Raw genomic sequence first — 25,806 nt, forward strand, 5'->3', positions numbered from 1 at the left:
TTAACCCTGATATGAATTCCCTTATTTGTTTGTTACGTTTGTTACACTCTATCAATACATGAGTCACAGAGTCCGGTTGGGTGCTTTCCTATTTAATACTGTATGACCAATTTTCAGATGGGTAATGACTTTCTCTCCTCTGCTCCTCTCACATGGCCTCCTTAGAACTGCCTTCTGGGGACAAACAAAGTGGTTTTGAAATGGAATTGTGTTTTTGAATTCCGTAAAAATGTCTTAATGACTATTTCTGCTTTGCTGAATGGTACCTGTATGTCCATTGACGACTTTTTTTGCCAATATATCTGCCTACTCATTGCCTTCCACTCACACGTGAGCAGGAACACATTGCGACCACCACCCTTTGGTCTGGCATGGTTACTGCAATGGCTTACAGACTAATATTTCATTATTACAAAATACTTCTTCTACCCACTGTAATTCTGCAGAAAAATTGACAGATCATCTGATAATCTTGCTGCCTGTTTTACGGCAAATTCCGGAGACAGCAAATGCTGCTGCTGATTTTCCTGTTTCTGATTGTTTAGAATCATTTGTGAATATTTGCAAACACCCATAGTACAGTTTCTTCTTCTTTGTCCTCTGTTGTAGCAGCTATTCCACTGGTTGGATTACTGCCACCCCCCACCAGCCACGGATCTCAGTAGGAGTTGGTGAAGCATCTCCTACCCTGTTCTTCACTTCTCTTCCCCTCATCCAGTCTTTGTATTTCTCACTTTCTGAACTGTATCTATTACAGTAGGTGACAACATGTTCTATAGTTTCTGATGCTCTCACAGACAGTTTGTCTCCCTATCACATGGTGTGCTGTGTAGATTGCTTGTTCCTGTTTATACTATCAGGAGAGGAACTCCCATCTCCTGTTTTCTACATGGTTTACATCGCCTAATTCATATGGAGTTGTCTCCCCCCTGTGTCCTGAGGCTTGTACTGCAAAGGAAGTTCAACATGCCCAGGATATCTTTTTGATATCTGGCTTCTCTGAACCCAACATTAGCTTTGCGCCACGAAACTGGTTATCAACTATAACCCTTTCCTTTCTTATCCTCAAATTAAAATAGAGCGACAACAGTCATTATGCATTTATTTAGTGTGATAAACACTTCTTTTGTTTGTTTGAAGCTCTGTTTAACAACCATGGTCGAATGACTTCCTGTCCCTGTCTGTAACAACGATTCCACCCATCTATAAAAGTATCTTTTGATCTTTATTATTTCTCCCTTCACAATATGGTCGTATATACAATCTACGGTCATATCGAATGATGACCCTGGTTTTCCGGTGATGTGATTGTTCAGTAGTTGGGTTGCTGACAGGTTTTCTTTTGTTTCTCAAACTCAATCCACTCCAGAGCAGGTTGGGGGTTTTCACTGCAGTCAATTGAACAACAACTTAATACCAATTTCCAGTGAAATATTGTTTGTTATTGCCAACTCACTTCTTCCAAAGTTCTATAAGGCAGCCGATTAAATGCTTGAATACTTATAAGAGTAGTCTACATGTTGATTATTCTGTAGCCTTGACCCATTGCTATTATTGTAATGGATGACAATTTGCTAACAAGAAGTAATGTGTGCAAGCATAACACCCCCACCCCCAATTAAACACAAATGTATTTACGAGTGTAAAGTCACACGGAATGATATGTGAGCAATATTTAACTGTTAAGCCACTTTCCAGTTGTTCCTGTGCTGACCGTCACAGGCTAACTTTAAAAGCATGAGCAGCTGGCCAATCAGACATCATGGTTATTTTTAGCTCCTGCATGCCTTTGCAGATAAAGCAGGGAGTGACTGGCAGAGCTGTAGACGTCTGCCTCACAGTTTCAGGGCTCACCACAGTTGATGCATTCAAACTGAAGCAGCTGGATTTTGGATCACGTCACATTTCGCACACATTATTACGGACCAGTGAGAGAAAGGATGGAATCAAACAACAATCAAGTAAGTGATTGTGTTGCTTGTAGGAAATATATTGTTGAAATAGTACAGAAAGAGCTGAGGGCCCCTCTGAATGATGTTTTGTTTAGTGTTTTTAAAAAAAATATTTCTTACTTACCTACCATATTAGAGCTTGAAAAGTTGTAGTTTTATCTGAACAGATGGCCGTCTGCTCCGTGATGCCTGTAGTTATTTTTAACACCATCAAGAGTTTCTGTTACAACCCATCACACTCACCACAGTAACACAGCCCACTTACTCGCCTGTTTAAAGCATCAATGTCAGTTCTGTAAAAATCCCACTATGATGAACTATGTAGAGCAAATTTTTTATAACGTGGTCATAAAGTACAAACCACCACACAGAAACAAAAGGGGGGGATTTTAACATTTCGCCCTGTTTGTGTATGCATGCATCTCTTTCACTTTCTTCTTGTTCTTTGTGACAGTTTTGTTCTTTTCTCTTTTTGTAGACGGGAAAGAAAAGTGAGGATAAAGCTCACGTTCTAAATATAAATATGACACCAGACACTAATGCAGAGCACGCAGCAGGAGCTTCGCAGTCACCCTCCTCCCTCATTGTCCGAGGTATGTCACACAATCCTCCTCTCACTTTGTAGCCTTGTATATTCATGGTTTACTTTGAATTTCAATCAAAACATGCTGAAATCTTGGATTATTGTGTCAACTAGATTGTTACCAAGTGTGTAGAAGAAAGTTAGAAGTACTGCATGTAGTACAGTAGCTTTATAACATGCTTTAATGTGTCACAACAATATTTTAAAATGTCTTCTCCTTTCTTCTTATTTTCTACCTTTTCAGAATAAACAATTAATTTATGTTAATAACAAGTCAATAATATATTCATTTTGGTATAGATTCAATTGACAGAATGTCTTTACACAATGTAAATAACTTTAAAAGTCATATAGATTAATTTGACTAACAATACCCATATATAGCTTATTAAAAACAATGATTTACCATTTATCTGATCTTCACACCAGGTTCGTCTGACACGTCTGCAAGGAACAGAGAACCCAACCCTCAGGTCTCACCTGGTCCTGTGGCAGAGAAGGAAAACGCTATCAAGCCATCACTCCAGATAACTATGAACACATTCACTGTCAAGGATGGTGAGGATATGAAAGTAGAAATCCCAGTGTTTGGACAACCAGCACCCAAGATTGAATGGAGAAGAAATGGTGATGCAGTGAAAGAGACATCAAGGCTCCAGGTTTCAGCTACAGCCTCATTGGCAGTTCTTCATATAAGACATGCTACCAGGGAGCACTGTGGTCATTACTCAGTCACAGCAAGCAACAGCGCTGGAGAATTCACAGGAGAAATCAGCGTGGTTGTTCTTGAAAAGCCAGATCCGCCCAAAGGGCCTGTGAGGATTGATGAAGTCAGTTCTGACTACGCTACCATCTCATGGGAGCCACCTGAATACACAGGAGGGTGTCAGCTAGACAACTACATAGTGGAGAAACGTGGAACTACAAGTACAGAGTGGCAGACCGTGTCAGCAACCACAGTTAGAACTACTATTAAAGTCACCAAGCTGAAAACAGGAAGTGAATACCAGTTTAGAGTGTTTGCAGAAAATAGGTACGGAAAGAGTACGGCAATCACCTCTCCTATCGTAATTGCACAATATCCCTTTAGTGTGCCTGCTGCTCCTGGGACCCCCTTCGTGTCCACCGTGACAAAGTACAGCATGGTTGTTGAATGGCAGCCCCCAGCCAAAGATGGAGGCAGTCCCATCATCGGCTATCACCTTGAACGCAAAGAGAAGAACAGCATTTTATGGACCAAGCTGAACAAGTTTGTTATAACCGATGCTCGCCTCAAAACAAGCGGCCTGGAGGAGGGCATTGAGTATGAATTCAGGGTCTTTGCTGAGAACGTTGCTGGACTCGGCTCATCGAGCAAGATATCTGAATGTTGTGTGGCGAGAGACCCTTGTGATCGACCTGGCAAGCCTGACGCTGTTGTCATCACTAGAGAGAACATCACACTTCAGTGGGAAAAACCCAAGTACGATGGTGGAAGCACCATCACAGGCTATGTTGTCGAAAAGAAGGACCTCCCAGATGGCAGATGGATGAAGGCCAACTTCACTAACGTTATTGAGAATCAGTTCACAGTCACAGGTCTGACAGGAGGCCAAAGTTATGAGTTCAGAGTAACTGCCAAGAATGGAGCCGGTGTTTGGAGCCCACCTTCAGAAGTTGTAACCATCATCGCTCAGGATGTTATTGAAGAACCCACAGCGTACATTGATCCTAAGTTCAAGAGTACTACTGTCATTCAGGCGGGTGAGACGTTCGTTATTGAGGCCGATTACTTTGGGAAGCCCCTTCCTGGGGTACTGTGGCTCAAAGACAGAAAAGAAATCGACAAAGTTACACCGAGAATGGAGGTCAAAAACACCCTCACTCACACAACTCTTACTGTCAGGGACTGCACACGAGAGGATGGGGGCCAGTTTTTACTGAGCCTTACGAACATTGGTGGAACTACATCACTGCCAATTAATGTGAAGGTCCTGGACAGACCTGGTCCTCCTGATGGATCTCTGAGGGTGAAAGTTATCAGTGCAGATAAGTGTAATATTCACTGGAACCTCCCTTTAAATGATGGCGGTGCCTGTGTTTCCCACTACATCATTGAAAAGAGGGAGACCAGTCGTGTTACATGGACAGGGGTTGATGATCATGTTGAAGCGGTCAGTTACAAAGTAACAAAACTGGTGCCTGGTAAAGAATATATATTCAGAATTGCTGCAGTGAACAAATTTGGTGTTGGTGAATTTTTGGAATCAGACCCCTTCATCGCACAAAACCCTTTTACAACCCCCAGTGCACCATCTACTCCTACAGTAAGCGCAGTGACTGGTGACTCTGTCGCGCTAACATGGGAAAGGCCAGAGAGCGATGGAGGCTCAGAGATTGACGGCTACATCTTGGAGAAATGTGACAAAGAGGGTGTCAGGTGGACTAAATGCAACAAGAGAAGACTAAACGACTTCCGTTTCCGCTGCACAGGGCTCACTGAGGGACATTACTATCAGTTCAGAGTATTGGCAGAGAATGCAGCTGGTGTGGGTGCACCCAGTGAGCCAAGTGAGTATATAAAAGTCTGTGAAGCTACTTACCCACCTGGTCCCCCTACCAACCCTAAAGTGACAGACTATTCCAGCAATACTGTGTCTCTGACCTGGTCGAAGCCCATCTATGATGGTGATGCTGGCATCAGTGGATTTGTAGTTGAAATGAAAGAAACAGGAGAGGACGAGTGGATTACATGCACACCAGGCACAGGTATAAAGGAAACAAACTACACCGTAAAGAGACTGAGAGAAAATGCAGAGTATAATTTCCGTATACGAGCGAATAATGCCGCTGGAATTGGAGAACACGTGGATCTACCTGGGTCAGTGAAAGCAGCTGAAAAACTGGAAGCACCTGAGATTGAGCTGGACACCACTTTGAGGAAGATTGTGAACGTTCGAGCCTGTTCCACCTTACGCCTCTGTGTCACCATCAAAGGAAGGCCAGAGCCTGAGGTTAAATGGTCAAAGGAAGATGGATCTCTCACTGAGCATGCTCAAATAGAGGTAACAAGCTCCTTCACAGTGCTATTGATTGAGAACGTCAACAGAAAAGACTCAGGAAAGTATGTGCTGACTGTTGAGAACTGCAGTGGCTCTAAATCAGCCTTCATCAACGTCAGAGTATTGGACTCTCCCAGTAGCCCCACAAACCTAGAGGTGAAGGATGTAAAGAGAGACTCTGTGTCCATCTCCTGGGAGGCACCTCTCATTGATGGAGGATCAAAGATTTCACACTACATCGTAGAGAAGCGCGAGGAAGCTAGAAAGGCCTTCGCAAGCGTCTGCAGCAACTGTGTCAGGAACTCGTACAAGATCGACCATCTCCAGGAAGGTTTCTTTTATTATTTCCGTGTCCTGGCTGTGAACGAATTTGGAGCTGGTCTACCAGTAGAGACCACTGAGGCTGTTAAAACGTCGGAGGCTCCTCTGCCTCCGGGTAAAATCACTATCAGTGATGTCACTTGCAATAATGTGACACTCTCTTGGGAGAAACCTGAAAATGACGGAGGAAGCAGAATCACATGTTATATTGTAGAAATGCAAGGAGAGGGAGATGACACATGGACAATATGTTCACAGAGTAAAGCACTGGAAGTGACCGTTAATGGGCTGACAAAAGGAAAGGAATACTTCTTTAGAGTGAGTGCTTTAAATGAAAAGGGAAAGAGTGAACCAAAGTCTCCGTTGGCACCTGTTACCGTAAAGGATACTAGCGCTGAGCCCATTATTAATTTGCTGTCCAACACATTCAGTGTGAAGTCAGGCAGTGATTTAAAGATTGATGTTCCATTCAAGGGTGTGCCGGCACCAACAGCAGCCTGGAAAAAAGATGGCAACGTATTGAAGGAGACTAGCAGGGTAAATGTAAACACATCTGACACATCATCTCAGATCATTATCAAAGATGCCACCAAGATAGATGTGGGTGTGTATGAAGTGACTCTGTCCAATTCTGTTGGAAGCACATCTGCTGAAATTTCGGTTAATGTTTTTGAAAGACCTGGGCCACCAAGTGACCTCAGTGTGGATGAGGTGAGCGCTGACTTTGTGTCTTTTTCATGGCAGCCCCCACATTATACTGGTGGATGTGAGATCACTAACTATGTTGTTAAGAAGAGGGATACAGGCAACACAACATGGCAGACTGTGTCAGCTACAGTTGCAAGAACATCAATCAAAATTGCCCGTCTGACACAAGGTATTGAATATCTGTTTTGTGTTGCTGCAGAGAATCGCTATGGCAAGAGTCTGTTTATTGAATCTGAACCTGTTGTTGCCCAGTATCCCTTCAAGCCCCCTGGTCCACCAACTGACCTCCATGTTGTGCAGGCCTCAAAGTCTGTAATGGTCATTGCTTGGAACAATCCAGATAGTGATGGTGGCAGCCCTATCATGGGGTATCATATTGAATGCAAAGATCAAAGCAGTATTCTGTGGACAAAGTTAAACAGAAGCCTGGTGAGTGAGAAACAGTTCAAGGTAACGAGTGTTGAGGAAGGGCTGGTATACGAGTTTCGGGTCTGTGCTGAGAATATGGCAGGTGTTGGACCCTGCAGTAAGACATCTGATCCTGTTGCAGCACGAGACCAGTGTGATCCCCCACGCAACCTCACAGTCACCAACATAAGCAACAGCTCAGTTTCCCTCTCATGGGATAAACCAGAATATGACGGTGGAGCAAAAATAACTGCTTACATTGTTGAGCACAAAGAGCTGCCAGACAGTTGTTGGCTGAAATGCAACTTCAACAACTTAATGGAAACCTTTCTGGAAGTGACTGGCCTCACGGAGGGTGAACAATATGATTTCCGTGTGATTGCAAAGAATTCAGCTGAACTCTTCAGTTCACCCTCAGAAACCACAGGACCTGTTACCGTACAGCATGATGTAGAGCCACCCAAAATTATCTTGGATGACCAACTGAGACAGGTGGTGATTGTCAAAGCAGGAGACCTCCTAAAAATAGATGCTGAAATCTCTGGTCGCCCCAACCCTACAGTGTTTTGGCTGAAGAATGGTAGAAATATTGGCACCAAGGGAAGGATTGAGATTACTGCAACAAAGACTCATACGTCTCTTCTCATCCGAGAAAGTGTTAGGAAAGACTCTGGACAGTATACTTTGACCCTACAGAATACATGTGGTACCACATCTAAACCTATCGCTTGCAAGGTCCTGGACAGGCCAGGCCCACCTGCTGGACCTCTGGAGGTTTCTGGACTTTCAGCAGAGAAATGCACCCTGTCATGGGGACCCCCTCATGAGAATGGTGGTGCTGAGATCATGCACTACATTGTAGAGAAGTGTGAAACCAGCCGTGTTGCCTGGACTCTTGTGTACGGTGACATGATGGCAACAACTTGTAAGATAACCAAGCTGCTCAAAGGAAATGAATACCTATTTCGAGTGAGGGCAGTGAACAAATATGGGGAGGGTGAGACTTTGGAAAGTGAGCCCATCAAGGCTGTGGATCCCTTTAATGTCCCATCTGCCCCAATGGATGTTGAGGTCACAAGTGCAACCAATGAGTCTATGACCATCTGCTGGAAGAGACCAAACTCTGATGGTGGTAGCCGCATCAGTGGTTACATCATTGAGAGGAGAGAGAAGCAGGGTGTTCGCTGGGTAAGGGTCAATAAAAAGCCAGTCTATGACTTACGAGTCAAAGCCTCTGGTCTGCACGAGGGATGTGAGTATGAATTCAGAGTCTTTGCTGAGAACGCTGGAGGGATAAGTGAACCCAGTCTCCCGTGCCCACTAACCCTGGCAGAGGATCCAACGTTCCTACCTTCCCCTCCTGCAAAGCCCATCATAGTTGATTCATCCAGGTCCTCAATCAGTCTGTCATGGAACAAGCCCTTGTTTGATGGTGGAGCAGCAGTTACAGGGTATAAAGTTGAGTTCAGAAAATCAACAGAAGAAGACTGGACTGTTGGTGTTCATAACACAGATAAAACAGAGTTTACGATAACTGGACTCACATCAGGGACAGAATATATTATTATTGTCAGATCCATGAATAAGATAGGCGTCAGCGAGCCAAGTCCTGAAACAGATCCTCAAATAGCTGTTGAGAGAGAGGAGGAGCCAAGGTTTGATATTAGCAACGAGATGAGGAAGACCCTAATTGTTAGACATGGCAGCTCTTTCACTTTGACTGTGCCTTTCATAGGCAAACCTGTCCCCAGTGTGTCATGGGACAAAGCAGATGTCGATCTCAGAGTCAGGGGACTCATTAACACCAGCAACGGCCTCACCTCCGTCACAGTGGAACAGGCAACACGTGACGATTCTGGCAAGTACATAGTCAAACTGCAAAATGCTGCTGGATCTGCCTCTTTGGCCCTGAATGTGAGGGTTTTAGATTCCCCTGGTCCACCAACTCATATAGTAGTCAAGGATGTGACCAAAACCTCTGCCACTGTTACCTGGGACATCCCTGAGAATGAGGGGGGAGCTACTGTCAATAACTACCTTGTGGACATGCGGGACATCAGTAGACAAGGGTGGACAAGACTCACAGACAAGTGCCGTCGACTGTCCTATAAGGTGTCGGACCTAGAGGAGGGAGGAATCTACTTCTTCAGAATCACTGGGGAAAATGAGTATGGGATTGGTGTCCCAGCTGAGACCAAGGAGGGAACGAAAATGACAGGTACAATCTAGGAATACTAAACACATATCATAACAATTGTTGTTTGTATTGGAAATGACAAACTTAAAAAATTGAGTGATAGGATTATATTGTTTAAGTACAGTAAGGTGTAAAATATGCAGATATATGCGGTTAGCCCTTATTCCTATTTCTTTGAACATGATTCTATTTACTGTATGAAATGTAATTATTATTTTTTGTTTGTTTGTTTCAGATACAACAGATTGGGACACAAATCCAGGAGCTTAACTTGTCTCTATCCTGGGGCTGAGCTTGTCATCTCCTGATCTCTATTTCAAGATCATTAACTATATCTCATTTATAAAACATTCATTTTTGTCCTATCCCCAAAATATACATGTTTTTTTATTTAGAAAATGCTCTTTGAATTAATACATTACCATAAGCTGCTGTTTTGTAGGTATAAAATTATATTTTTAATGTTTGTATGAATTAATGACTTGGCTGAATTGTTGTTGTAGAAAAAGATGCAATGAATACATTTTTGTTTCTACTGCAAACAAGAGGAAAAAAAATACTCAATTTGTGGTAAAACAACATTGAAATAAAGATGATTAGAAAAGTTATTACCTCTGCCAAGGAGGTTATGTTTTATAATCGGCATTTGTTTATTTGTTTGTTGGCAGGATTAAAAAAAATTACTCGACCAATTTTCTTGACGTTTTGTTGAAAGGTGAGGTATACATTTTGGAGCAGATCCTAATTAGTGGGCGGATTTGAAATTGTGAGACAGGGCATTTTTCAACATATTAATTAATTCCTCAGATAATAATTCATGGATCTTAATGGAAAAAAATCACGTATATGTAGGGGAGTTTTTGAAATTGGACATTACATTACATTAAAATCTGGATCTAGTTAATTTAAATATGGTTTCATAAGGGGACTGCAAGGGTGAAAGTATATGTGCTCGACTGGGTGCCATTTTATTGTTCTGTCCATACTTCAACACCCCATTTAAAAAAAACAAAAAACTTTAAGGACATCTTTGTATTATGCAAATGTATTACCTTTTTGGTTTTAATATATTTTGTTTTGATTTGGTGCTTTTATCTGTATTATACCAACGTAAGTTAATGTTTTTAAGCTGTAAAACAAGAAAAACAAAGACAACATATTAGTTTAAGGCAACTTGAAATGGGAAACTTTCTCTTTATTGATATAATATTATTTCAATAACCTATCACATACCCGGAATGGTAATACAAATTGAACACTTGCAGCTCTTAATATCTTTGCTTACTAATAATCCAATGGGTGTGGTAAGAACTATGGCTTAATCAAGAGCCTGTTATTATAGAAGATACAGAACTGGTGTTTCACTTCAACCACCATTTATACTGGCAGTCTATGGCCATTTACACACAGGAAAATAGCATTTGTGTAATTTAACTTCACATTGTGTGCTAAAAAACATAATGTGGCCTTGTGTGTCTGCTGGGACCAGCTCACCTTGACACTAACGAAATAATACAATACAATATAATATCATATTATATGTAAGCAAACCTAGAAATTACTCAATTACCGGCTGAGATTAAACATGCTATTTCTGTACCGATTTTAAATCCCTAATATAATCTCAATACATCGTTAAACACGATCACAAAGACTCGGAACCGGACGGGACTCGAACCCGCGGCCTCCTGATCTCTCGCCCGCAGTGTCAGATGGGCGCTCTGGCCTCGTTCCACTGAACGAAGCGACGAACACGCGGAGGCGAGGACTGATCTCTCGCGAGGAACGGCGCCGTTATCGGAATCTCTACAAACACCACGAGAATTCATCATTCACACGGTAATATAACCCAATCTTACACGGTACGTGTGTCGCGTGGCGGCGCAGCAGCGGAGCAGCCGGGCGAGAATTCGATTGTGTCGCTATTTCTCCTGAATGTTTAGGATCGTTGCTTTACACCCCGGAGGCCTTTAGGCCCCACTAGCATGCTAATCGCCACGCTAGCTTAGTCCGTAGCTTCAGCTTTATCGTTACAAAGCAGAGCTTGCAAAGTCCACACTCTGCAGCGCTAGCTAGCATTAGCTCGTCTGTTTCTCGCCGGGCTGGGAGGCTATGCGGTGGTTATAACGCGACTAGCTGACTGGGAGAAGACATTTAACTCACCTCACAGCCATGTTCGCGCCAGTTGATTGTTTTATTTTGTCTTTACACACTTAATATCGCCGATAACCCCCCCTCCCCGCCCAGTTAGCTCCATAGCCGCAACGTTAGCATTGGATTCCCAGTACAGCCGCAGTTAGCCTGGCTAGCTCGACTCCTCCAGCACTGTGGGATGTTTTTTAAAAGTCGTCGCAGTTTAGTTGGAAGCATCGCGGGGGAAGCATTGTTGTCCCACAACAGCTGCAACCCACTGCGTGTCCCTGCTAGCACCAGAGCTAATGCTAGCTGCTGTCACTGTCAGTCCAAATGTTAGTATGAAGTCAGCTGTTGTCAGTAATACAGTGACATTTTCTTATAGTTATCTATAATCCATGTTTAATGTGTGCTGGATTGAAATCTGCAAACACAAATAAGTGTAGAACCAGAGGGATGAAGCCAGGAGAGGACTGACACATGATGAGTGAGGACAACTGTCTCCTCTGTCTCATAGACGCTCAGTGACAGTCACCCTCCTTGTGTTTGGTATTGTCCCCATCAGCTGAGGAGACGTGTCCCTGCACACAGATCATCGTTCAGTTTATATTACACTCAGAATTTAAGTTGCTAACTGAAATAAACACATTTAATAAAAATATGTAATATAAATATGTTATGTTTTTGTCATTTTAATTCCATAAGGTGACTGCCCTTGCATCAGCCAGTATTAGCTGTCAAAAAACTGATCTACAGTGTTCAGTGCTACTTCATCATTTAAAAAGCAGTAAATTTCTTCTCTCACCATAAACTTCTGCCTAAAGAAGCAAATTAAATCAAATGTAAACTCAAACAATCCACTAGTTGAGTTAAATGCACAGTAGTTGGAGTTATGAAGTGGATTTTGCTGAACTGATGCATAGAAATGAGTTTTTGCTCCTTTTAGTTTAATTTCATTTGCACACAATAATGATCGCATCATCAAAACCAAATTTAATTACATCAAAACTTTCTCTTATGAAAATGGCCTTTTTTCAATTACAACAGTAAAACATTTAAACAAATGGGATATTAGTGGCACACAGAAAAGTACATTTATATTTGCACTGAATGCAGTTCATGGATATGTTGGGTACAGACAATATAATACCTCTACAACAACCGTTCAGAACATTACATAAACATTACTTAGGACTAGTAAAGTGTTACATTCAAATGGATGTGTTGGGGTTTTCTTGTCCTGAAAGAACTTTCTGAAATATCCCCGAAGCATACAAACAAAAGGGAAATGCAGGTTTATATGTTATTTGAGCAAACTTAATTTGTGTAACAAGTTACATTTTAAGTCCAACAGACATCAATAGACAACAACAGGTGTTTTATTCTGCCTTTTAGTAGCATGTCAGTAAATAAATATGTTCATGTTCTACTTTTTCTATATTCTATATCAGGTGTGAACAATGTCGGAGCAAGATTTGGATGACATTGTGCAAATAACAGTGGAGGACTTTAACCAGGAGGAGCGAACAGGTAATCTAATCGTTGTGGATGGGTATTGACATTGTCGTCACTTCTTGACCAAATATGATTAGGTTTCTGGCAAGTGATGTTCTATTAAACATTTACTCAACAACTGTAACAGTATTGTAAATTCTGTAGTTTTGGTTGTAGACGCTCTCTTTAATATGTCCTCAGATTGAAGAAGGACACACAGCCACTGTCTAGACATCCAATAGTGACATTTATTTAAAAAAAACATAGGCTGTCATGTTTTGTGTTGAGGTTTGTGTTTCTGCATGATTCTTGCCAGACTTGCTGGACAATCATGAAAACGATGAAGAAAGGCCACAGAGGAAAAAGAGGAAATTAAGCAACAGTCAAGAGAACAACAGCAACAACCAAGACTTATCTTTTATTAAGGTACAAGCTTTGAATAATTAACATTGTGTAAAGCACAATTTTTTTTCTTCATATTTTCACATATAATGGAAGAAATACAAATGTTGGGGATAAATTATACATTTGAGATCTTATTCTCTGTCTTTCAAGAACCTGTTTTTTTCATTCACCACATCAATCAGCCAGCGACTGGAGGGAATCGAGTCCAAGTTACAGGCTCTGGATGCCACGTGCAAAGCCCTTGGACACAAACTGGACAGCATGGTGCCCTGTCCAAAGAGTCCTATCCAGGTTCCTATGGTTGCAGGGTCACCTCAGGGGGCCACTCAAACCTGGAACAAAGTGCGATGGTAAGTTACATATGTTTGCCCACTAACACATTTTAAATCACTAGAGTGCAATCCACTGGAGATGAATCAGATGTTAAGTATGTGTCGTTTTCTTATGATGCTTTTAGTCATTTTTGCAAATCTGCATTATGATCTCAGAGCCGAGCAGAGCCACATTGATAGGGTTAGTTTAAACAGCAAAGCAAAAATTCATGTGGGAATTTACCATTGATTTTTCTACTCCTTCCTCAGTGTTGTTCCACAAACAAATGTGATTGTGAGCAGTGAGCACCCGAAGAGCTCGAGCCAAGAGGACACCCCGCTGGAGAATCTGCTCAGCAAGTGAGTGGCTCACATGTACATTTCTAGTCTTGTTGGAAAAGTTTTCCCTCACTTCTTCACACCAGGTGCCCACAGCTGTGATTTTAATCTATGTTTGACCCACTGATTGTATATTTGCGTTTCTTCTCAGCACCGTAACGAAGCGGCGGCATAACACAATTCTGGTAAAGGTGCCGGGTCCTGATGAGAGTCAGGAGGAGCAGGAGAGTGGTTCAGAGGCCAGTGACTCTGTGTCCAATGGCGGCCATTCCAACAACGCGCAAAGTGGCCAAAATGTCACTCTGATCACGCTCAATTCAGAAGGTACGAATACAAGCTATTGATAAACACACAGAAACACTGATCACTATCACATTTGTGTACGAAACAACACTGGAGGAGAAGTTGATAACTGCTACATATGCCCCATGCTTTCTTTAAGATGGATTATCATAAAAATATTTGCTATGTTTCAGACAAGCAGGGATGGCTTAACTGCTGTATACTGCTTTTTTTTTAAAGAACTGCATATCAATCTAATACTTCCATGGTACTCTTAACGGCTCTTTTTGTTCTTGTATGATTCAGTCTTGTGTGTACTGTTTTTACAGCAAAAGAAAAAGGAAAAAAAAGTCACAATTATAGACTTTTACGGTGCAGTGGTTTTCCAGGAGCCCCCAAACCACCATTTTAGATTGAATTCATCAAGTCATCCATAAGAGGCAGCTGGCTAATGGCTACTTGGGGTCTCGGCTGCTGGCATACGAAACATACCTGGGTCAACAGCAGACAAACAAGTTAGGCAGCCAAAAACTGCATTTTGCCATTTTGGCTTGCATGCGATTGACTTTCACAAGAAATTTAGAGAAATTTATCTTGTTTTCGTCCTTACATGCAAAATACTTTGTGCACTTGAGCATTGTCAGCATCGACTCCAGTGAAGTGTAACCACACTTTTGAATGATAAGTCCTTTCCACCATCGTCCCCAAGGGCAGCCTCTGTGTATGTGTTACACAGAGGCTGTGTTTGTGTGAGAGAGAGAGCTGCCCCCTTGTGTCAAGATGAACAAACCTGCGTAAAGTTTATGAATTTCTACTTTCCTAATCCGTCCTGTACTGAGAGCAGATCTGATTCCTTTGCACCTCCTTAAAACTACAATACAATAATAATTTACCCCCCAAGCCCATTAAATACTTGGATTCAGTAGCCTTCCATAATGACAAGATTGTATTGTTATTTAAGCTTCTACACCCTAACACTTCTCTGCATTTACTTGGAGGGCAAATACTGCCACAAATCTATAGTTGTACCTTCACTAATAGATCAGCCAGGAGGAAAGGTACAGACTTAACAATCATATCTCCTCCTGGTGGAGAGAATGATTAAGGATCTTTTTTTGGGATAAATTTCTACAAAGACAAAATGTGACTCTTTCACATGGTCCCTGTATTTAATGAAAAAGCAAACTACTGTTATGTTTCATGTTCTGTGTCAGACTGTATTGATAAATACTATAATAATGATAATTTTTCAGTAGTTTTACATTTGTAAAGAGTTTTATTTGCTGTCCTTGATGGTTGGGTTATTGTCAGTGGACTGAGGAAGATCTTGATTTCCTTGAAAGGGAGAGAATTCATTTGTTTATTTGTTTGCAGCTTTGGGTTACCATGACAAAATTATAGTAGTCCGCATTATTTAGTACCATGTGCTGTTCCGAGCAGTGTCTCTAATGCTGTGTCTGTGTCTTTGTGTGGCGGTCCTAACATTTAACATTTGCAGTGAGAAAACAGCCAAACCACATATTCTGCATTTTAATATCTTTAATGATAACATGTGTTTGCCCATAATCTATGTAGTTTTCCCTTACAGCCACATGGGTGTGCTGTTGTATTGCATGGTGCAGAGTACAGGATCTCAGTGACTGTACCAGTGTAGTTATCTCTGAATCTATACATACCATAGAGTGGTTATATTTAGCTTTTCTTCAGTGAACAAATGGTAGGTGGCATTTACACACTACCCCAGATCTTCGCCTATGAACCGACTGCATGTTTGCTGATAGAGCTGTGTAGCTGTAACTGTTCCTCCTCCTGCTCTCTAGATGATTATCCAGAGGGCACCTGGCTGGGTGATGAGAACAACCCAGAGATGCGAGTTCGTTCTCCGGTGTCTGCAGCCGATATGCTCCATATCAGCACAAACTGCCGCACAGCAGAGAAAATGGCTCTGACGCTGTTGGACTACCTGTTCCATCGGGAGGTCCAGGCCATGTCAAATCTCTCAGGGCAGGGCAAACATGGCAAGAAGCAGCTGGACCCGCTCATGATCTATGGCATTCGCTGTGAGTCCTGACATTATAATATCTGACCATTGACAAGTGCATACATTTCATGCCAAATGCTTCACTTTGTGATAACATTATTGCATGATAAGTTTACAAAAAGTTTCTTTTATGAACCAGCTGCCAGCACTGGCAGATCCTCTCAAGCCTCAGAGCTAAATCAGTCTGTGTTGACTTTATTGGCAAAATGACCCACCAGTATCTGTCAAGTCGGGATCTACTGACAGAATTTTATCTCACGATTATTATAAGATTTCCTCATAATTCAAATTATACTAATAAATATCACTCAGTCGGAGTTTAAAGCCTTGCCCCCCTGTAGTGATAAATGAACTCTCCGAGACCTTCCCACATTTCATCCCCCCGTTCCATTACAAAGCGGCACTGAATTAAACACAGAAATAGACTGCAGTGTGTATTCCCAAGGCGGGTTATAACAACATGCATTCATCATTGCACACACGCATTAATGTGCAACACATTTTATAACATACCAGACTCTAAATGCCAAACACATGTCTGGTAGAAAGATCCTAATGGAGTCACCCTCAATTCACTGAACTCTTTGATTCCTGATTAAGCAGACTCAAAGATTGATGATGTTAGACAGATGGATATTTGTGAAGTTTCTCTTGCGATATATATATATATATATATATATATATATATATATATATATATGCAAGGCTCATATTGCATTTTAAAGAGAGGCTCTATGCTGTAGCCTATGCCAAAGAGTTTATCTTGTGCCCCCTGCAGGGGATTTACAAACATTTGTATTCTTGGTTATCAGTATTTCCTGTCAGCAGTATGGGTGTGTGTAGTTGCATGCAAATTTGACCTGACATAGAAGAATTCTGAGGCTGGAGCAGTGCCAGGTGACTTTTGGGTGACTCATTCTGCCTGCTTAAAAAAGGGAAAAGGAATTAAGGAGCACCTGCACTGCCTGCCTGTACAGGACCCATCAGGTGTGTAAGGGCTGCCATACAATGCCATCCGACTATGTGCAGATATGCATCAGCTCCACTTTTATCTCATTTTCTACCCTGGGGCCGTTGCTGCGTTGTTAATTTATGTAGAAATGAGCTGTCAAGCGACTCACCCTCTTTAAACAGTTCATAACACTGAGGTAGACAGCCACTAAATGCAGCTGCATCCAATCTCCTCTGGATATATCTGCACCGAGGGAGGGATGAGACACACTCACAGGCCTGTGTTAACACTACTTGTTTAAAGGGTGTGGACTGTGGAAAAGAGCTAAACAGAATCAGGACAATGTTTTCTTCAGTTTTTATACTTATAGTTTTTATATTCTTCAGTTTAAGTATACATCCATTCTAGAGCCCAGCTGATACTGACACTAGTGTGTAAAACATTTCAAAATGAACATGTTGAAACCCTGAAAAGGAGACAGCTTTGGGACATATCAACACCAACTCACCAATCATACACTATTTGATGACCTTTGACCTTTCCATGAACCCACAGGTCACTTGTTCCACAAATTTGGCATCACTGAGTCAGACTGGTACCGTATCAAGCAAAGCATTGACTCAAAGTGTCGCACAGCCTGGAGACGCAAGCAGCGCGGCCAGAGTCTAGCGGTCAAGAGCTTCTCCAAACGTACACCTCGCAGTTCAGTCACAGGTAAAGTACAGACTCTTCACAGCAGCTGTAATGCAGGTATTTCTCTGTTTTGCTGAGAAGAAGATTTATTTTATTTAGAATTACTCTGTGAGACCTCGCTAGATCTGTATCCTGTGTCCCACAACCATGGAACGCGCTAACTGCAATGTGGTGGGGTTTGTGTGTAGATAAATTGTTGTGAACACAATAACCTCAAGAAAAATACATAATTGCAACTTCATGTTTACATCCCGTGTGACACTGAACAGTGATGGCTTGAGTTGTTTATTTGTGCCTTTTGAGTAATTAACATGTACACTAAGGACAACTTATTTTCTTCAAACTAGTGCCTATGATTTAAGATTATGACTTTATGTCATCAAAGAAAGAAAAAAAGGAGAGAGAGAGTTCTTAAATGACTTATGTGAAGATGGTTTTTAAAGTAACTTTCCAGAACAAAGCCTAATTTAACATTTGGTCCAGGACAATACATTCTGTAACATCTTTATCACAAAGATATCTAAAAAAAACTGCTGAAGAAGGAAATATGGCTGCAGAGAAAGTGAAATAGAATTCCTGAATCATCCCATTTATTCAGAACCGAATAAGTAAATACTACAAGCAACACAAAGAGTCATGCATTATGTCCTCACAGCGTATATGACTGGTGTGAATTCCAACATGTTGAAGCAGTCGGAATCTTTGTATTTAAGAAATCTTTGGACCTTTCTGACAAGTTCCTTGTGAAATGCTGTGGGAGTGAGCACACTAACATTTATCTCTGTGGTCTGAGGAAACCAACAGATAACGTTGCTACGTTTCTCTGGTTGTTTTATAATCAAGCAAGCATTGGGGTCTCAGAAAGAGAGACATCTGCTTTCCTTTTCCTTTGCTTACAGGCCAGTGACGCCACCACTGGTTTTCAGTTTCTATTGGTTTTAGTGGAGCAGTGTGTGACATCAGTTGGCTTACAGTGTTGAAACTTATTATCTTTGTGGCGTCATCAAATGAATTTCAGATTCTTTTCAACCTTGATCTATGAAGTTAAACCAGTGTTCAACAAATCAGAAAGGAATGGATGCAAGTGTTTATTTTCTGCAAACTTGGAGGACGTTTTCACTCAAGTCGTATCGGCTTCTCAACTGTAGCTGCCAAAGCTTTATTATGATTCTGATAACGTTTTAGACAGATTGCTCCCAGTAACGTTTACATGGTTAGTTCACCTTGACACTTTACATCAACCCATGTGCAAATGTTCCGTTAAAACAGCATCAAAACAAGACATGTTAAAAGTAGAATGAAAACATTAAGAGGAGATAATAGTAGTAAATTAGTGAAGGTCGTCCCAGTATAACAGATTTATCATAATTTTAAAGCCTTAAAGAGATGATTTCATAGCTAAATTAAAGCCATAGACTACACGTTTTTTGAATCAATCAATTTCACAGAGGGGAACATAAGTCTGTCTGTCCTGCCAGCTAGATCCTCACTGAAAATGCCCTGAGAAAAGTCCTGAAAAATGATCTCTAGAAGAGAGTGGGAACTCCTGACAGTGTGTATTTCCGCAGATGGTTGTAATCTGCACACAATGCTTGCTGTCCCTCCCTCCCTGTGAGCCATCACCTCTCACCTCTGACCAGGGAAAAGTTAGACTGCAGGGGAAACCCAAATATCCTGTGAACACACACTAGTGAGATCCTGCCTTCTCGGGGCCACACACCCCGGTGTGTACAACACAAATACGAATTCAGATGGTGCATGCACAAACATGCAAAGACACACTCTACACAACCATTCATTCCTTTATCAGATTACATGTTAAGTGGCCAGAAAGAAGCGATTATTCTACTTTGAAAAGCATTATTTACCAGTGAACCAGCCAGTAGGGCTCCGGCCAAAACTAAAGTCTCTACAAGCCACCTGCATCCTGCGTCCTCATCTGGCAAACAAAAGTATTGAGGATTATTTCCATAAAACAGTGCATAGCTGTAATAATGAAATATGGGAGACAGTCCTACTTTTCAAAGAAACATAACTCAAAAGAGAAGGATTGAGGTGCATGTCATATGAACTGCATGGTACATATCATTTAAAGCCAAATCTCAGCAATGATAACCGTTGCATGGTTTGTTACAAGAAATGATCTCAAATCCCTTCAGTCCTCACTTTTCCCAAATGGTCTTTTTATTGCTGAGGGTGTAATTTTACGGCCTGTGGTGTAAATGCCACTGTCGCTGAGTGCTGTGCCATCGTTGACTGCTGACATGGTGCCTGGATGTCATCGGCGTGCTGCGGAGGCCGATGTGACGAATCCATGCAGGAGTTTTCAGACCACTTGTGTGATAGCGGGTGTTTAGACTGAGGCCTGTAGTTTGTGCTTGACAGCTAGACCATGAGTGTCTTTGGATGCTTAGCTAAGGAGTTCTTGTTGTGTGTTTAGGCGTTGGATGAAGTATAAACACATTGTCATCCAGCAGATGGCCTAGTAATCAGCCAGGTTTTTTTGAATATGAGGTTACTGAGGCCTCTTGCGTGATCATGCGTGGGTGTGTGTGGGATTGTGTGTCTGCCTGCGTCTGCGTCTTTAGAGACCTCATTCTTGTTTATGATGTATGCTGCAATCACTTGCACAGTATTCCTGACCTACTTCCACTGTACACTTGACCGCATCAGTGACAACTCTTCTTTTCCTCCTAACCAGAGGGAGGCATCGCAGAAGAAACGGCCCAGATCGACGCTGCCACCCAGCAAACCTTGCACTACACACTGGCCAATCAGCAGGTCCAGTTCCACCGTATTGGCGAGGATGGTCAAGTTCAAGTGGTGAGTATCAGACATTTCATCCCTTGTTTTTCCTCTGAATCCATAAGCAAATATTCTTTGTACAAGTAAACACAACAAATGGATATAGATGTCCATGTCTCTTTCTGTGGCTGCTGTCATATAAGTTATCCGTTGAGCAGGATACGTAGTGTTTGGGGACAGATCATACCTCCCACCACATTCTGTATTGTTTATGTGACACACTCTGCAGTTATGTAGTACAGCTTATGTCAATGAAGGAGTGGTCAATGCTCTGGGACTGAATGACCTTGTACAGCCGCTGTGGTCAAAGGTCACAAGCCCACAACTGCATCATATGTGGGCTGACGAAGAAGGAAGGGATTAGACCTCTCATATAACCAACCACCCAAAATATCTAATTGTGAGGAACAAGAGTGGAACTGACAACTTAACCTCTATGACCTGCAGTAGATCTTAAGACATTGAGCACTGTGTGTGTGTGGAATTGATGAAATGTGTTCAGTGTTTTTCATTAATGTAACACTCATTAATTGAATGAGAGCAACTTGTCTCTTTGGTGTATTCCATCTCTTCGTGATAAATACAGAGGGTGTGGGAAGTTTGTTATATGGTTTTTTTCCACGAGGAAAGTGAATTAGATCATCTTGTCCTTGTGTTACAAGTGCATGTGTCTAACAAAAAAAAAGTAGCCCTGGCTATAACAGCCTTGTTCTACTTTGAGAACATTAGAGGAGCAATTTCTTTTCTGCACCTGGACTCAATGGTGCATACACTGCGAAATGTGAGCTCCACATAATTTACAGTGTTGAGTATTTCTGTTGTTACTAGGTTGCTGCATGATGCATGTTTTTGGAGGCAGTGATGATAAGTGTCTCATCTGATAAAGGAAGGAACAGGCGTAAAAGATAGAGGGCGGACAGATGGGGAGAAAAGTAAGGCAGAAGGTGGACTAGAGGGAGCTCACTGTGCAGTAACTACAGATAAAGTGCACATGAGGATGACATTTATGAGAGTTGTTAATACAGCAGAGGAAATCAAGCAACCTTAACGGCAGTGACTCACCGCTGCAAACATAATTATATAATTGTATAATAGTTTTAACAAATTAAACCGGTACTTATGATAAAGGAAACAAACGCCATTAACAAATTACATAGTCATTCATTGATCATGTTTTTGTTATTGTTCCAGCTCCTTTTGTCTCATGCGTCATCCGTCTCTTTCAGATTCCACAGGGTCAGTTGCACATTGCTCAGGTGCCACAAGGAGAGGAGGTGCAGATCACACAGGACAGCGAGGTAAGATGTGTGTCTGTGTTTGTGTGAGAGGAAGAAAGAGAAAAGAGAAACAACCAACCACTCCTTGTCTTCAGTCATTTTTCCTGTTGTATAACGTTTCTCAGCCACTCAGGGGAATCTGTCTCCAGACAAAATATAACAGTGAACTCATGTTTGAGGTAGAAGTGGTTTGCTCTGAAGAAAATTTGGGCTGTGATTATTTGTGGCTATAAATCGTGGGTTTTGAATTTCACCAACATGAAATCTAAAAGCTTTTTATGTTTATTATTTAATTTCTGACTATGAATTAGACCTTTTATAACCTTGATAGATTTATTTATGATTGAAAATACATGGATCAAGGTCATAATGTTATTTAATTTTTATGCAGTAATCTGATGTCCCCAATACCTCAGTTTATATATTTGATAAATTTGTATTCGCAAGCAGATATCACAGTGTTTATTAAGACTCAACACACCTACTTGAAAGAGCTCTATGCTCTACTGAAACCACCAAAAGAGAAATAAGGGCATGGACATGATGTGATCACAATTGCGGACCTTTCTCTTTTGGCGAGATACTTTTGTATCTCTTTTTTGTTGGCAAGCTGTGGAAGACAAGAGCACTTGTATTGTTCTTCTCTTGAAGCTTGAAAACTATTGGCACGGCCTCTATTCCTTCACACACACTATGGTGTTGTCACACATCGTCATAACTCATGAAATACAGCTCTTACTAAAACACTGTTTTTAATGTAAGACTTTACCATTTATAGCATTATGTTATGTGTAATACCTATTGCCTGTTCCCAATCACTGAACATATTGTGATTGCACAACTCACATTTTGTAGACTGTAAGCTAGTCTACCTTTTTAAAAAGAGTCACACGGATCAAAGTTATTTTTCTAATCTGTCAAATAAATTAGGTTAAATTCACTGAAATATTTATGTGCCCTTGGAGCCCTGTATATATCTGTATGCCAATATCTGTCCCAGTGAATGCACCCGAGCCATACCTAACAACATTAAAGTCATCAGCAGATGTTTGGTGAAGAGCATCTTAATGTTTATATATCCGTCTGCTTACGCATGAGGTTATAACTTTTGTTTATATGTAATGCCCAGATGTCTCGTGTCCCCTCACCAGACATCTCTGCATGCACACTCAGTGTTGTTCTGCCAGTTGAAATCAGAATCGAACTCCAAACCAAACCAACTGCTGAAGAGGAATTTCCATGTCAGCATTATTGTTAACGATTTAGAGGATGTGGGAGAGAGGTTTATTTCAAGGCGCCAGCCTGTGTACAGAACACACACACACACACACACACACACACACACACACACACACACACACACACAATCACATGTATCACATGATAGATGCCACACATGCATGACAACTTGAATATTATGCAGATGCAATCGACACCTTGACCAAGTGTTTTTCTCCTTTCCTCTTCAGTTGTGCTAAAAGTTGCTCAGAGGGACAAATGCACAATTGAGTGAGAGCGCGAGTGAATTGGAGGCAGAAAAGCTCTTAAGCTTTTCCTGCTCTTTGTGGCTGAGTCCAGATATTTTTTTTCTCCTCTCTCCTTCCCATTGCATGATATTGTTTGTTTTTTGGAGTTCAAAGCTTAGCAACGAAATCCCACTTCTCCAACTGCCACTCGCAGAATATGTTTTCATTAGGAACGGGCCTCTTTCATCACAGACATTGGTTTTAGGGTGCTGGAAAAGGAAATGAGCTGTTTGAGAGATTACACCACTCTTTGGCCATATGGCAGCGCAGTCAGAGCTTCATATATAAATGAAATTACAATTAGCAAGAAAACAGCTGAGATATGGGGTTGACTGAGTATAGCTTTGAGGATCTCCTCATCTGACCTTGTAAATGTCTCTGCACATGTTCAGAGTTCTTTATGATGGGCATTGCATCTTAACGAGACTGTGATGGGCTCGTGTCTGTGCAAAGGTCCGTCTGTTTTTGTTTAGCTAGAAGTCTCTGTGCAGCCAGAAATGACAAAACAGATGTAAATACAAGGACACTGCATCCACTTCTCTTCCTTATGTCATAATGTGTGAACTCACTTCTGCCAAACCCTGCATACTCCTGTCGAAACAGTTCAGACACTGTCATGCAGCACACTGTGCACATTGTGAGGGAGGGGTACAGTTTAGATCTATTGCATGGCTTCAGCCTCTTTTTGACCATGCAGGTCTCAGTATTCTTTTATCCATGTAGGTGAGGCGAACAGGAAGATGGAAAAGTGGGAAAGGTTTTACCTTTGCTAGTTTATAGCTAAATAATTGTGTGTGGCAGCAGTATGAAGTCATGACTTTTTATTTCTCTGTTGCAGGGAAACCTCCAGATCCACCAGGTACATGTTGGACAGGATGGACAGGTAAGAACACATTTATAGTAAACTCAATAAAAGTTTTAATACTCATATTGGCATCTTTCCATACTTTGCTGCAAATCCATTACTAACACAGACTGGATGACAGTATTTGTGTATATGTCTGGTTTTGGTGTTAGAGAAATGACTTTGGTCAGCCTAATGCATTCCTCCTCATATCTTCCACAAGTGATTCATGTTTCCCGTTGTCGTAAACCCTCCGGGATGTATGAGCAGACTCTTTGTTCCTATGATTCTGCAGACATGAAGAAACAAAGACAGGCATCTATATTATCTCATAATGGCCCCAAGTACCTCACTAGTCCAATTCGAATGAGTGATATTACTTCAGTCATAAAAGCATTACACACAACCCCAAAATTACAACCACATATTAATGTTTTAGTACCAGGATTTCAATCATCTCGCTTGAAGTGATACTGTAGCTTTGGCTCTCTTCGTTCATTTCAGCAGTGGTTTCTAAAAAACTGTTTTTCTGGATTTATTTGCACAACAGTTCAAACTATTCCTGTGTTTGTTTTTTCGTGCGACTGCGTCTGGCAGATGCTGAATATTTCTGCCATTCAGGGTAGTGAAGCTTGTCGACTTCTTGTATGGTCACCGTCACTGTCATATCCTCTGTTGTACTGTCGCACTGTGAGGGCGGTGACCCCTGAGTGTGAGCACGGCATATTTTTATGTAAAATGACTGTTTAGTGAAGAAAATATCATGTAAGTAATCTAATAATTTGGTATTTGACTGAAGGTATTTTCTTTTTGACCTCAGGATTCACTGATCATCTAAATTTCGCTCATGGTTTGTTCTGTAAAAACGTTTCCCCAAGTGCATACGTCAGTTATCATCTCAAAGAAGAAACTCTGTAATACTTATATGTAGCTGCCAGGAAGTCTGAAGTCTAATAGTTATGGGGTTTTCAGTTTTATAAAGTCAGAGGGTATAAAGTCAAAATAAAGAGACAGATGTTATGATAATATGGTCAGTTGGACACATACCAGTTGGCCTAAACGAATCACTTTTAATCAGCCCCGACTTCCTGTTTCCCAAAACCATGAACCCACTATTGCACTCCTCTAATACGAAGCTTACTGTCAAGCTGAATCCCATAATGTTGTTACTGCAAAGACGATTTAGTATTCAGTTTCAATGAGGTGTTATTAATATGTAGAAGAGACAGATGCATCCAAACAGATTACATAGAACATTTAGCATGCAGATATTTGCTGTATTTGTGATAATTTGCACGTGTGAAAAACAGGTTCCAAATTCGTTCAAGAAATAGTGACAGCATTTTTTTACATTTTATATGTAAATACAAAAGGTGATAAAGAACTGACAGCTGTGAAATTATTTGTGAGCATCATTTTACAAGCTCAGAATATGACACTTATTCAACTCATCACACATCTGCTGATTAAACCACTTTGTGTCATTTGTTACGA

General features: G+C 41.3%; 2 protein-coding genes across 4 annotated transcripts in view; both read left to right on the top strand.

The window, feature by feature from the left end:
- Positions 1-1,793: 1,793 nt before the first annotated feature.
- LOC118110092 (titin) lies at positions 1,794-10,291 on the top strand. Its single transcript, XM_035157679.2, has 4 exons — positions 1,794-1,961; positions 2,431-2,545; positions 2,965-9,231; positions 9,446-10,291. Exons 1-4 carry the CDS (start codon positions 1,941-1,943, stop codon positions 9,478-9,480), a joined length of 6,438 nt encoding a protein of 2,145 aa, XP_035013570.1. The 5' UTR covers positions 1,794-1,940; the 3' UTR covers positions 9,481-10,291.
- An 82-nt stretch (positions 10,292-10,373) lies between these two features.
- Positions 10,374-25,806, top strand: part of LOC118110093 (BTG3 associated nuclear protein) — a 33,473-nt gene continuing 18,040 nt past the window's right edge. The window contains exons 1-11 of one of the 3 annotated variants that reach the window (XM_035157682.2): positions 10,374-11,072; positions 12,795-12,873; positions 13,154-13,263; positions 13,393-13,592; positions 13,824-13,913; positions 14,044-14,216; positions 15,995-16,234; positions 17,723-17,881; positions 20,562-20,683; positions 21,892-21,963; positions 24,307-24,351. In XM_035157682.2, the coding sequence (XP_035013573.1) occupies positions 12,804-12,873; positions 13,154-13,263; positions 13,393-13,592; positions 13,824-13,913; positions 14,044-14,216; positions 15,995-16,234; positions 17,723-17,881; positions 20,562-20,683; positions 21,892-21,963; positions 24,307-24,351 (1,281 nt within the window). In that variant the 5' untranslated portion in view covers positions 10,374-11,072; positions 12,795-12,803. Of the gene's footprint in view, positions 11,073-12,794; positions 12,874-13,153; positions 13,264-13,392; positions 13,593-13,823; positions 13,914-14,043; positions 14,217-15,994; positions 16,235-17,722; positions 17,882-20,561; positions 20,684-21,891; positions 21,964-24,306; positions 24,352-25,806 lie in introns of those variants that run through there. The other 2 variants (XM_035157681.2, XM_035157683.1) reach the window with 2 other exon arrangements.

This window comes from Hippoglossus stenolepis, chromosome 5 (assembly GCF_022539355.2).
Source record: "Hippoglossus stenolepis isolate QCI-W04-F060 chromosome 5, HSTE1.2, whole genome shotgun sequence".
Classification (NCBI taxonomy): domain Eukaryota; kingdom Metazoa; phylum Chordata; class Actinopteri; order Pleuronectiformes; family Pleuronectidae; genus Hippoglossus; species Hippoglossus stenolepis.